Source organism: Narcine bancroftii, chromosome 8 (genome assembly GCF_036971445.1).
Source record: "Narcine bancroftii isolate sNarBan1 chromosome 8, sNarBan1.hap1, whole genome shotgun sequence".
Lineage (NCBI taxonomy): Eukaryota > Metazoa > Chordata > Chondrichthyes > Torpediniformes > Narcinidae > Narcine > Narcine bancroftii.
This window is the reverse complement of record NC_091476.1, coordinates 162,669,038-162,682,291: the sequence shown is the minus strand read 5'-3', so window position 1 is coordinate 162,682,291 and position 13,254 is coordinate 162,669,038. Positions and strand designations below refer to the sequence as shown.

The following is a 13,254-nucleotide window of genomic DNA, read 5'->3' as shown; positions in this document are numbered from 1 at the left end:
ATTATACAACCCTTCTAGTCTGTGTCGAACTATTATTCTGGTTAACCTGCACCCAGTCCATAACCCTCATACCCCTCCAAGCCATGTACCTGTCTAAATTCTTCTTAAATGTTAAAATTGAGCCTGCATTGACCACTTCACCTGGCAGCTCATTCCATACTCCCTCCACTGTGTAAAGAACTTCCCCCTAAACTTTTCCCCTTTCACCCTTAACCTATGGTTTGTATCTCACCTACCCTCAGTGGAAAAAAAACCAACCAACATTTACCATTTATACCCCTCATAACAGCAAAACATCCTAACCTGTAACCTTCTGTGATCTAACAAAAATTTATTCCCTCCATTACAAAAAGCAGAATGGACCATTCAGGGGAGGGGCAGAGCAGATATGAGAAACTAAAGAAATTAATCTGCTAGAATATTATAGAATGCACATGTCCCTAATACATGTATAAAAAGCCATGAGGAACAACAAATTTCACAAAAGATGCTGTGGACCCATTTATATTAAAGATTGAAAATGGTTTTCCTAACAATCAGAACACAAAAATGGCCTCAGTTGGTGGGTATTTGCTGGGGATTTTGATTGCTTAAAGATCCAAATTAAAATAAAGTGAAAGATGTGATCTTTCAAAGAACTAATGAAAAATGAATCTCATCATATTGCTTTAGCCAACCATTCTCAACTTTGGGCTACGACTCTTCTCCCCACCCCTTAGGATTCTGGTCAAAGTTTATGGGGCCCCCTTCCCCAAGGAGCAGTCAAATTTAGTTGGGTTTCTTCCATATTTTTTCCCAATCCCCTGTACATCTTGCACCCCCCCCTTAAGGACTTTGGTCTCCCTCTTCTTCTCCCCCCCCCCCACTTAAATATACTGCATCCCCCAGAGAGTCCCCATTAGGAATGGATGCTTTGAACTGTTTAGCAAATCAAGCTACTTGGCTACTAGGTCTGTTTTGGAGTCTTCAGTTGGGGTGAAACTAAAGGTGAAAGATTAATTTTGTATTCAAAACCTTATGTAATTAGATTATATCAAAATCATCTTTTAATTGTTATGAATGATACGAACAATTTTTTTTAACCTTTAAGATGCCCAAAAGCAAAACACTACAAAAATGGATGACAAGGCAGATTAAGATTTTGGCTCAGTAGGTTTTTGAAAGATGTCCTCACCAGATGCAAGACAGGTACTTTTTGCTCAATACCAATAATGAAGACAAAACATGAAACTCTATCCCAGAACTAACCTCTTCTCTGATTAAAGCCATCCATTGCTTCATGTTCTCAATAAAACCTCACTCATTTATATTTGTGTATATCCTGCCATCTGCCTGATGCAGGTTCAAAACAAAGAGAGATTACTGCACCCTTATTTATATCCCAGATCATTTATAACATTTTACAAGTCCAGTTCAAAAGATAATTTAATAATTATATTTTGTAAAACAAGAAAGTGAAATTGCATATCCATAAATCACCTAAATTACAAATATCCTAAAAATAATATTGCAGTTTGTCGACAGGTCTATCATCATTTCGAGCAAATGCCTACCTTCATCGGCTCTACACCATACAAAATATGCAGCATTAACTTCAGAGTTACAAACTCAGAACAAATTTCTTGCTGAGGTTGATAGACAAATTGCAAATTAAATAAAAGGGGGGTCTGGATCAATGGAGGAACAGCACGTTTCAGTTCTACATTTCAAGCTCCATGTTCGTGCTGTAAACGGTTATATGGTTACTGTGTACCTTGCAAGAGAGCACCAAGACCCACATAATTTTAGCATATTCTTCATATGTATTTAAAAAAGGGACCAAAATGCTCTACATGCAGCAATAGCCAAATCCAGGAGAAGTGAGCATGGGCCAAAATGTACACTTGGTAAAAATTCTGGGGTTGGAGAAAATATTTTTAGCTTTTTTTGGAACTCTGCAGCAATCTTTTCAAAGATTGCTGAACTGGAAAACCTAGTCTGAGCTTGCACGGCATATTGTTTATTCTGCACTTTGGAGGCCTATTGTGGAAACAGGGTTGGGGCAGACTGGTTCTTATATTTATAATGCATGCCTAAAAATTGTAAATGACAGCACAAAAATACAGAACTTTCATCCAGAAGCTTGTACAACATACACAAAATTTCTTTTGGTTGTGGTAAACAAAACAAATTCTCTGATATTGCAAAGTTTACCAAGGTTTGTGGATTTAATCAGGCCAATTCCATCCGCACAAGGCTAATCATACATAAAACTCTAAACTGGAAGAGAACTCTACTTTTAATCAACATTCCCCATCAAAATACAACACATTTTAAGACTAATCAAAGACTTGTAACCATAAAATATTTTAAGGTGGCAACCAGTAAATGAGTTTCATTCAGAGCTTAATTACAGTAGCTACCAGTACTGATGAAGGTTAACAGGATCTGAAAGCCTTGATAGGATTGTCTTCTAATTTCAATGACAGGCATCAGATGTATGCTTTCCCTAAAACTTTTAATAATTTAAACATGTTACTATAAAAAAAATTTAAAAATTTAAGATTAGGGACAACAGACTGCTTCAGAGGGGAAGGGGAAAGAAAACAATGAAACACTGCAGATGAAAAAAATTACAGATTTATTCTGGTTCACATTCTGACATCAGAATGTGCAATTCCTTTTTGTAGACAATACAAGGATTCAATAGGCCAGGTGTACATAGAGCTTCATTACACAATAATGAACCTGGGGGGCTGGGGGGGAATTACAATGGCCATAACAGCAGCTTTGCAATAAACAATCAGCTTGGTGAAGGATTAGAACAGGGCATTTCAAAGAAGCTGACAGTGGGCAAGCAGGCTCAATTTTGGTATTGGATGCCAATGGAAAAAAAGCTCCATCTCTGGAGTCCTTTTTTTAAAAAAAAGTCATTCACTTTAGAACAGGGGCAGCAGGTGATCAAGGGCAATTCCAAAGCATCTGAACATTGGCTGTACGCTGCTAGTTAAGGTTGGCCATGTCTTCCAATATTATTTACTCTAAGTAAAATACCTGCAAGTCCTCAATCTAACCATTACTAGATCAAATTACAATGAAATTAAACTACTTTAGATTATCTTGGTCTAATTTCTTGATACAATGGATGGGCTTTAGCCCACACCAGACAAGGCGTTGGAATTTAACATTTTATCAAAGTGAAACTTCTGGGCAGTTTTAATTACAATCAAGAAATGCGGAGTAATAAATCTATACTTTTGTTCCCTGGTGCTTCACTTGCTACTATCCAAAATATCTTAATACAAATCTGCTTATCCAACAGATTTTATTTAGCATAAAGGGCCAAGGATATTTGATACAACTCAGTTTTAGATGTGGAATATTCAAATACACAAACTTTTACAAAAGCTTGTAATCAACCACTGAAATGCGCTGTCTTTCTAATGAAAAATTAGAAGTACTTCCAAACTTGATCCCTGTGAAGTAAAACAAAAACTGAGTTGTACAGATTCTTATATCTCATTTACTCAAAATATTAGGATGGTATCATCAAGATCCAGAATTTCACGAAGAGTAAAAACATCCAACGCCAGTTACAGATTTATTGACAATCCAAATTTAAAACAGTTTCGTGAAAGAATGCTATAAATATAAAGGCATCAAATTATCATATGAAGAATATGGAGAGTTTAAGTGAAGCAAGTCAACATCACAGTACACTCAAAAATCACCTGCAGTATGTTGGTATCAGATCTATTCACACAATGAATGCACACAATCATACAGTGGTATTATTAGGGAATGTAAACACTAGTACGAACAAGGGGATGTGCATTAGGATATGCAATAGAGTTGTACATCTGCCATAGATCATCTTTTAAACATGCTGGTTATTGATTGCACTATTTGCCCCTTTCACAATTATTTGACTGTCCATATTTTCATGTGACCTCTTATTTTCTTTTTCTGAAAGCAAAATCTAAATTCATTTTGTAACCCAATCATGACCATTAATGAAGGAGGTACTTATTGGTGCCATTTTAAATGAAACATTATTCAATAAAGCAAGGATAGGTTTCACACTCAATTCACCTCCTTACAGGTAGGTATGTGAATGTTCTGCATCACTTGTAAACAGAATTGGATCAAAATTAAATAAGTTTGTGACAAGTTTCCTACACAAAATCCAGGTAGCTGCAATACAATTTGCAGAATGTGGACAATTACTACACAAAAACCACACAGCAGGTTCAGCTTTTCCATTTTATTACACTCAAGCCCACCAACCTTTTTAATGAAATCTAAATTTCTTTAGACTTCAATGGTGCACTTTTGGCATTTGCAGTGAAAGTGGAATTAAACTGAAATAGTGGGGGGTGGGGGAACTGCAATCTGCATTATACTGAAGGAATGATGGAAGTGCCAGCACATACATTTGGAATCATTCTAAGCAGTTAGCAATGCAGACAGTATCCTCTTTTGTGACCCTGTATAAATCCCTCACAAAACTATAACTGGTCTTTTCACAAAGGTCAGGTGACTGTACTTTAACATTGCAAGTAGCAGCACATATACTACTACAGTTCATTCAACTGAGGTCCACAAATCAAAGCCTTCAAAGTGGGGGCAGTGGGAGAAAATACAAAAATTGTGGTGGGGTGGAGAAGTGCAGGGAGTATTTGTAACAGGAATTCAAGAGTCATAAGTATTTTGGCCATGAGAAGGACGTTATCTTATTCTATTTGTACAATAGTACAAATCAGATCAAAATGCTAAACCAATGAAATATTATTCTGGCATGATTGTGGGTTTTGTACTTTGCAAAGCCACCACTGTACTGACACAGCTAGACCTCCCAGCTTACAGAATCGCTTAGCGTTAATCCACAAAAGATCAGTACACAATGTTCATCTCATTGAGAGAGGGCACCATCCTGGTCCCTATTGCAAGTCCTGATGTGCTCGGCTTCATTTTTCTGTCCACTGCTGCATCAGGAGATATGGTTAACAGGAAGATTGGCACAGTTATACTTTGGTTGGGCTACACAGCACCTCGAGGTGTGCCATTGTGAGTTACAGTCTTCATGTTCTGCATATTCACTTGGTGGCTGCTTGGTCTATGAGCGCTCACTCCAACCTCAAATACCTCATGGATGGCTTTACGGAAACAATGGAAATTGTAGTCTATCAAACCTGTAAAAGAAAGCACCAAATAAGAAACAATTCTCCCTTTTATCCATCTTTGCCAAGATCAGGGACAACAGAAAAAGGATGTTATCCTGCTTGGTGTTGTAAATGACATTCAGCTTCAGGCAGGCAAGAATGAAGATACAACAATATCCTTCAAATACTCCAAATAGAAAATTAAATCATTTGCAGCATTATTTAACAATGAAATTCTCACAATTTTAAGGCTGCATATTTCATAATGTTACAGAAGTTAATTGAATCCTGCAATATTTTGTAGTGAGACTGGTAAATCCTCATTTTCATGGCAAGGGACATGCAGTTTACTGCAATCATTTCCTGAAACAACTCATGGCATGTTCACATTTACATTCCTGCCATTGCTAGGAATAAATGGCCCTTCAACGTCACCTCATTAGATCCCCCCCCCTCAGAAAATACATAATAGAATCATTAACTTCACATTAATCTATTATGTAGGTTGAAATAAGTGAATGGAGCAGTGTTCAAAAGCAACATTGAAGGCAAAATCTCCAGGCAAGGAGTCTGCAATACTAAATCCAAAATGCTTTGAACTTCATGCAAACTTCATTGTGAAGTTTGGTATAGCAATTAATATTCATGGTATAATACTGGCAAAAAAGTTGTACTTTTCATCTACATTTCCCTTAGTCCATCTCAGCAACAAAAATTGCCCAGGTACAATAAAGACACCCACCCCTTCCCAACCAATAGCTCTCACAAACCCTACAATCTCTTCATGGCATGGTTTCAGGACTGGATGAGCAGCAAAATCTATATGAAATTTTGGGAAAACAGTTGCCTCTACCAGACTCTACTTCCCTGCTCCTCCTATCTAGCCCCTCTATCCCAAGAGAGCACTTAATCTTGGGATCAGAGTTTAAACATAAATTTACTTTAAAAAAAACCAAACTGATTCAAATTAGCAAAGAATTAACTTGACAAAAGCTAAAGGCCATTAAAATTAATTATGAAATACAAATATAGGCCTGAAACTAGAACTCAGTCTAAATAAGTATGCTCCCCAAAATCAAGTGGAACAAAGTGACCTACACAAATCCAAATGAGAAAATTTAGTGCATTTACGATGCCAGTCCATTTCTTTTTTAACATTACCTTTTCTTTCAAAGCTTTCTTCTCTCAGAATGCATACAAGAGCAAGAAACCTTGTTACTTCTTTAAGGTAGAGAACTGTTGTGTTGTTCAGTTTAATAATTGCCATAGACTCTTTATCATATGCACTTCCTGTACCATCTTCTTTAAGTCTGCAACCAAGATAATATGTCAAATTTTACTTTCGTGGGATACCGATCACAAAATCCCAGCACTAAAGACAGAAATTCGGCAGCATGAATCTCACTTTAAAAAGCTCAATTTACAAGAAACATTACATCATTGGAATATTACTGAAACGAGGAGACTGGAAGTCGTCATGTAATTTCTTTTAAATGTGATAGCCATTGCACATCTACATCTTTACAAACTTCAAATCCAGTGGAAAGGGGGTCCAAGATGGCAATGGTCCAGGCTCTGCTGAGAAACCTCAGAGTGCCAGCATAGTATTTGGCTATCTCAAGTGTTTGAAGTGCCAAATTGCAAAACTAGAACAAAACTCATGGCCTACCAGACAGATTCCAGGACATCGACTATCTATAGCAGGCCTTTCAAAGCACTAGAGAGGTACTATCAATATTATCAGCACAAAATCCCCAACAGGAAAAGTGAACCAATGTCAACATCCTCCTCCAGGCTAACATCCCTGGTTTTGAGATCTTAATTATATGTTCCAATGGGGAGGCTATATCACTCACATGCCCAAACCCAAACTTCCAAAAAGACACAAGTTAGAAGAAAGGAGTCTAGGATGTCAAAGGCCTCCAAAAAAAAGTATCATATCCTAATTAACATGTTGGACTCCCTGGTTCAAAATGGAACAGCAATATTTTGGAGATCATTAAGATACACAAATCTTTGCAGTACAAGGAAACTAGACACCAACACTGGCAGTTGCCTTAGATGCAGAGAAAGCCTTTGACAGAGTAGAATGGAATTATTTATTCAAAGTACTACAGAGGTTCAACCTACCAGAGAAATATATTAATTGGATTAAAGCATTATATAAGGGACCATTGGCGAAGGTGACAGTATATGGATATACATCAAGCCAATTTAAATTAAGCAGATCAACTAGGCAGGGATGTCCACTATCTCCCTCATTGTTCATGTTAGCTATAAAACCACTGGCAGAACTGATAAGAACAGAAAATAAAATAAGAGGGATAAAAATAAAAGAGAAGGAATATAAAATCAGTCTATTTGCAGATTACATCATAGTATACTTAACAGAACCAGAAATATCAATAAAAGAATTACATAAGAAATTGAAGATACACAAATCCATTTTGTGGGAGCACAATGGTACAATCTACAAAACTGTCCCCATCAAACACCTCCTGTAACTGGAGTTCCTACTTTGGCCTCCCTAGGTACCCATTTGGCCAGAAAACTTGACCACAAAGCACCTTAAAGTCCAAAAAAATTCCAAAGATGATGATACAGTTGTGTTCAGTTTCAGTCACCAGGTGGCAGAATATGCACCGCTTCCCACAAACCCAAAATTTTACTTTTTAAAGATAATGGCAAATGTATACACCACATTACTAATTAGAAAACAGACCACATTCTTGTATACAAAAAAATTATAGCGGTGTGCCATTTTTAATTGGAAAAAGTGGGGGAAAAAGGATAAAAATCAAGGATCAACAGACAAAATTAAAGTTGAAAAGGTTACTTCTCAAAAAATAGTATTCCTAACATTATCAGATTAAGGAATACCAAAAGATAAATCAAATAATTTTTATTTATTGCTGGGAATGTCCTCAAAATGGTGGTTCTTGAATCACTTAAGGCTTCATTACAGAGGTCTGATATAATCAAATATTCCACTAGCTCATTTCAGTCATCCACAATACAGTATCAATCCAACCACACTACCAATCTCAACCCGTCCTTTTCCAATAGCATACAAGTTACCCTTTTAATGATAACCCACTTCCCTTTGAATAATAACTCACTTCCCTTTTAAACATGTGCTCACTTTCCTCTTTTTTTTTTGCACTGAAATATAGATCACAAGTTTGCAGCTTTAAAAATAAAAACTTTTTACCTCTCCTATGGTTCACTTACTGGAGCAAAAGATTTCCATTCCTGTGACTAATTCTGTAGTTTTATGGTCATCTTTATAGATGAAGTTTGTACCTTTTAGATGAACTAATTAACAATTTAATTTAACAGGTTGCCATGGCAGGCTATGCTGGAAATCTCATTATTCCTTATTTTTGTTCACTTCCTGCAATTATAATTAGCAGAAAGGTTATAGAAATGCATACCAAAATGTTAGCATGAATGCTCAACCTTGGTTACATAGAAAGACTAGAGAAACTGGAGTTGGTTGCTTTAGAGTGGATACAAATAGAAAAATAAAGGCATTTCTAATTTTGAACATTTCAGTTACTGAATGTGTTTTTTTTAATGCGGTAGAGCAAGTAACCACAGCAAAGGAGAAAAGTTTAAAAAAATAGGAAATGGTTATAATCATCTCCAATGCACTGCAATGAAGCAAACATTAAAAACATTTTCAAAAGTGGATGATCATTAAAAGGGAAATGTACAGTGGGCTATTGGAAGAGGACAGGGAATCAAGTTTGAAGTTCTGTGGGAGTCAGAACAGACAAAATGCATTATGATGTGATGGTGATGACAGCAGACATTTTCAAATTACATACAAATTCCAAATCACCTGCAATCAGTTTGCCTGGATTCATCCTACAAATATTGATCAAGATCTGTAAATGGTCATGAATGCTCGCTTCTTGCTTACCCATATATGCAGGAGACATCAATCACCACATCTATCATATCACAGCACAACTCGTATGACTGCATATCTACAGGTGAACTGTCTGTGGCAATATAGATTTTACTGACTACATCAAAAAGAAAGGCCTTTTCAATTCCTGAATTCTGCAAAAGAAAAAAAAATCATACTTTCATAAACATTGCTATTAAATGATAATCATCAACATAAAACTTTAATGTTTTATATATATATATATATATATTTTTAAATGCTTTTGAATTGTCACAGCAGTCAATGCACAAAAAGATTCTAAAGCTGCTTAAACAATGGTGCAAACAGAAGAGACACCAAGGACAGCAACAGCTCATCTCTTGGATTCCATGTTTCCCATTAATAAATACATGAATGTGGCTGCTACAATATAATAATTCTTTCAACACCACGCTCCTACTTTGTTGAGATATTGACAATGCTTAACTATTCTAAATTATTGAGGCAGGCAGACAGTCAGGCAAGTATTATTGAGCTATAAAAATAATTTAAATAACTTTGATAAGTATCATTTGCCAATCTAAAGAAAACTTGGGCTGGAAGGTCAAAGCAAAGACTATAAATTTGCAAACACCAATTAATTTTGGAATATTATATACGGATGCCCAACTTTATATTTTGTTGAAAATGTGTGGGAAGAGACAAGGACACCAACTATAACACACTCACAGAAATGTTTTTTTTAAAAAACCAAAAGTTAGCCAAAAGCAGTTTGCATTCTTCCAAAATCATGTGAAAGTGGAACTATTTCTCAGGTAAGGAGCAAGACTTTTCTGGCACTACAATGTTGTGATAGGTAGGCTTTCTAATCCAGGCAACTCAACTCAATTACTGAGCCAGTCCCTGTCTGATAAGATCTTAAATAGTATTAGAAGACCTTGTAATGCTAAAAAGTAAACACTGAAAAATCACAAGTCAACCAGTTGTCTCCTGGGACCGTCATTGATTTACAACTCAGAACTGTAGTTTCAGAAGCATTTCTCCCATAATCTTGTTGCTAAGTGAACACCAACTTAAAAACCTGATAATGAGACACAGCAGATGAACTGACTCTGTTTCCAAAAATATTTTAACTGCTATGTGTAATCTAGTTCCTCCATCATGAAAACTTGGTGGCTAATCTTGGCTCCTTTTTTAAAAAAAAAACTCACCCTCATTTATAAATCTGTCCCAGGTGTAGACTCTATAATCTTCCACTAGGCCTGTAACATTGTAAAATATCTGCACTTTAGTTCAGCCTTCATCTTCAAATCTGATCATTCTTCCAGCTGCTGAAGCCCCCACGTTCTGGAATTTTCCCATTAAACCTATCCTTTAAGGCATTTCTTTACACTGGTTGATGTAACCAAGATTTTCACCATCTGTACTATCCTCTCAAAGTTCAGATTTATTGTCAGAGTACATACGTGACATTGCATACAACCCTGAGATTCTTTCTCCTGCAGGCCAGACAGAATTTCTACGAGTAGTGCAAAATAAAACTGAACTCAAGATGTGCATACAAGAGAGAAATGTAAGCAAAGTGCAAACAAGCTGCATAAATTAGAAAACAAATTTTCAACGACTCGAAAGGCCAACATGGCCTGTTTCCACTCCGTAAATGGTTATATGGTTATGGCTATATAACAAATAATGTGCAAAGTAAAACAAAACATGAAATGAGTGTTTGATTGAGCTTTTTGTTCACAGGAGTCTGATGGTGGAGGGTTGATGGTCCTGAACCTGGTGGGAACAAGTCCTGTGACGCCTATATGGGAACACAGCCTGTGCTGGGTGATGTGGATCATTGCCACTCTCCATCAACATGTTCCATGGTGGGGAGAGTTTTGCCCTTGATCTACTGGATTTTGCAGGGCTTTCTGTTCAGAGGCGTTGGTGCTCCCATACCAGTACACAATGTAGCCATTCAGCACACTTTCCACGACACATCTGTAGAACCTCAGCAAACTACAGCACAGAAATCAGCCCCTTCTGCCTTCTCGTCTGTGCCAAACCATTTTTTGCCTAGTCCCTCTGGCCTAAACCCAGACCATAGCCCTCCATACCTCTCACATCCATGTACCTGTCCAAATTTTTCTTAAATGTTAAATTATTCATGTTACCGTACCAGAGTATATTTTTGACTCATGTTTTTATTTTTTTTCTTAAACTCTCCCCCCACTGGGGCTTTTTCTTTTCAAAATTATCTTTAGATAAATTATGAAGATGTGTTAACTGTTAATCCAATCCAAGATTTAATGTTATGGATACAATTAAGAATTATGGCTATGTTTTTCATTTACAATTTATGTACATTATGCACGATATAGTTTGTCATTTACTAGATTATTATGTGTATAGGTATTTTAATTAAAGTCAAAAATATTTTTAAAAGAAAATGTTAAAATTGAGCCCACATTCACCACCTCAGCTGGCAGTTCATTCCACATTCCCATCACTGTGTGAAGAAGTTTCACCTCATATTCCCCCAAATTTTTCCCCATTCATTCTTAACCCATGTCCTCTGGTTTGTATCTCACCTGCCCTCAGTGGAAAAAAGCCTATCTACATTTACTCTGCCTATCTTCCTCAATTTTTAAATACTTCTATCAAATTTCCCCTCATTCTTCCACACTCCAGGGAATAAAATCCTAACTCAGTGGTTCTCAACCTTTTTCTTTCCACTCACATACCACTTCAAGTATTCCCTATGTCGTAGGTGCTTTGTCTGTGCCAAAGGGATTGCTTAAGGTAGGATGTGGGTGGGAAGAAAAAGGTTGAGAATCACTGTTTTAATTGTACCTAATTGTCTCATTATGTGAACAGTTTCATAACTTCAAAGGAAATGGGCCAACGACAATTTTTCTCAAGCAAAATATTTCAGTAACAAATGGGTCAAGAGCAGTGATTCTTAACCTTCCCTTCCCACTCACATATTGCCTTAAGCAATCCCTTACTAACCACAGAGCACCGATGATATAGGGATTACTTAAAGTAGGATGGGAGTGGAAAGGAAAAGGTTGAGAACCACTGTCCTAACCTGTTTAATCTATCCCTGTAACTCAGTTCCTGAAGTCCAGGCAACATCCTAGTAAATCTTCTCTGCATTCTTTCCATCTTATTGATACCTTTCCTATAGTTAGGTGACCAAAACTTCACATAATACTCCAAATTTGGCTTCACTAATGTCTTCTACAACTTTACCATAACATCCCAGCCCATATACTCAATTCTTTGATTTAGGATGGCCAATATGTCAAAAATTCTCTTTACAACACTATCCATCTGTGACAACACTTTCAGGGAATTATGTACAGTATCTATTCCAGAGCCCTTTGCTCCATCGCACTCCTCAGTGCCCTACTATTTACCTTTCTTGGCTTGTCCTTCAAAAATGCAACACCCTCACACTTGTCTCCTTAAATGCCATCTGCCATTTTTCAGCTGGTCCAGATCCCTCTGAAAGCTTTGAAAACTTTTTTTTTTAAAATATATGTATATATAGATAGTGATGGCAAACAACAATGGTCCCAGCTCCAATCCCTGTGGGACATCACTAGACACAGGCCTCCAGTCTGAGAAGCAATCATCCACCACTACTCTTTGGCTTCTGCCATCCACCCATTGTCAAATCCAGTTCACTACTTCACCATGAATACTGTGACAGAGTATAGAGATATGTTTCTGGGAGATAAATTGGGAAAGGTTTGTTAGAGAGGTCACATGCAAACACTTTAAAAACAGATCTTTAAAATACTGGAGACAGTGGCTTCTCACACCTTTTTGCAAAAGCTTTGAAGAGTGCTCAAGAGACATCACTAATGCACTATTGTTTATCAAAGGCGACAAATGAAAGAGCAGGCTGGAGCCACTACTGTCTAAAAAGAGAATTTGCTGTTGTAAGAGGGTCACATGGTTTTGTAAGCAGAGAGAGTCAAACAGGCTCTCAGTCACAGTCTGAGAGTGTGTGTGTGGACAAGCTGGCAAGCTTTTGGAAGACAGGCTGGTCGAAGCCCTTGTGGTTCATGCAAGAGGAGAGGACCAGTTGTCTAATGTTTCACTTGGAATAAAAGAAACTCTGTGGTGACCTGAAATAAAGAGGTCATCATCTGGGAAAACCCTGATGGGGGCAAGTTTTGTCAGCAAGACACTGAGGTGACTGATGGAAGTACATCAGTT

The 13,254-nt window shown here is 37.0% G+C and overlaps 1 protein-coding gene across 1 annotated transcript in view; it reads right to left on the bottom strand.

The window, feature by feature from the left end:
* Positions 1 to 2,603: 2,603 nt before the first annotated feature.
* rragca (Ras-related GTP binding Ca) overlaps positions 2,604 to 13,254 on the bottom strand; it is a 39,397-nt gene continuing 28,746 nt past the window's right edge. Inside the window, exons 4-6 of the mRNA XM_069895759.1 lie at positions 9,067 to 9,209; positions 6,303 to 6,451; positions 2,604 to 5,171 (exon numbers count right to left, since the gene is read on the bottom strand). Of these exons, the coding sequence (XP_069751860.1) occupies positions 5,020 to 5,171; positions 6,303 to 6,451; positions 9,067 to 9,209 (444 nt within the window). The 3' untranslated portion in view covers positions 2,604 to 5,019. The remainder of the gene's footprint in view (positions 5,172 to 6,302; positions 6,452 to 9,066; positions 9,210 to 13,254) is intronic.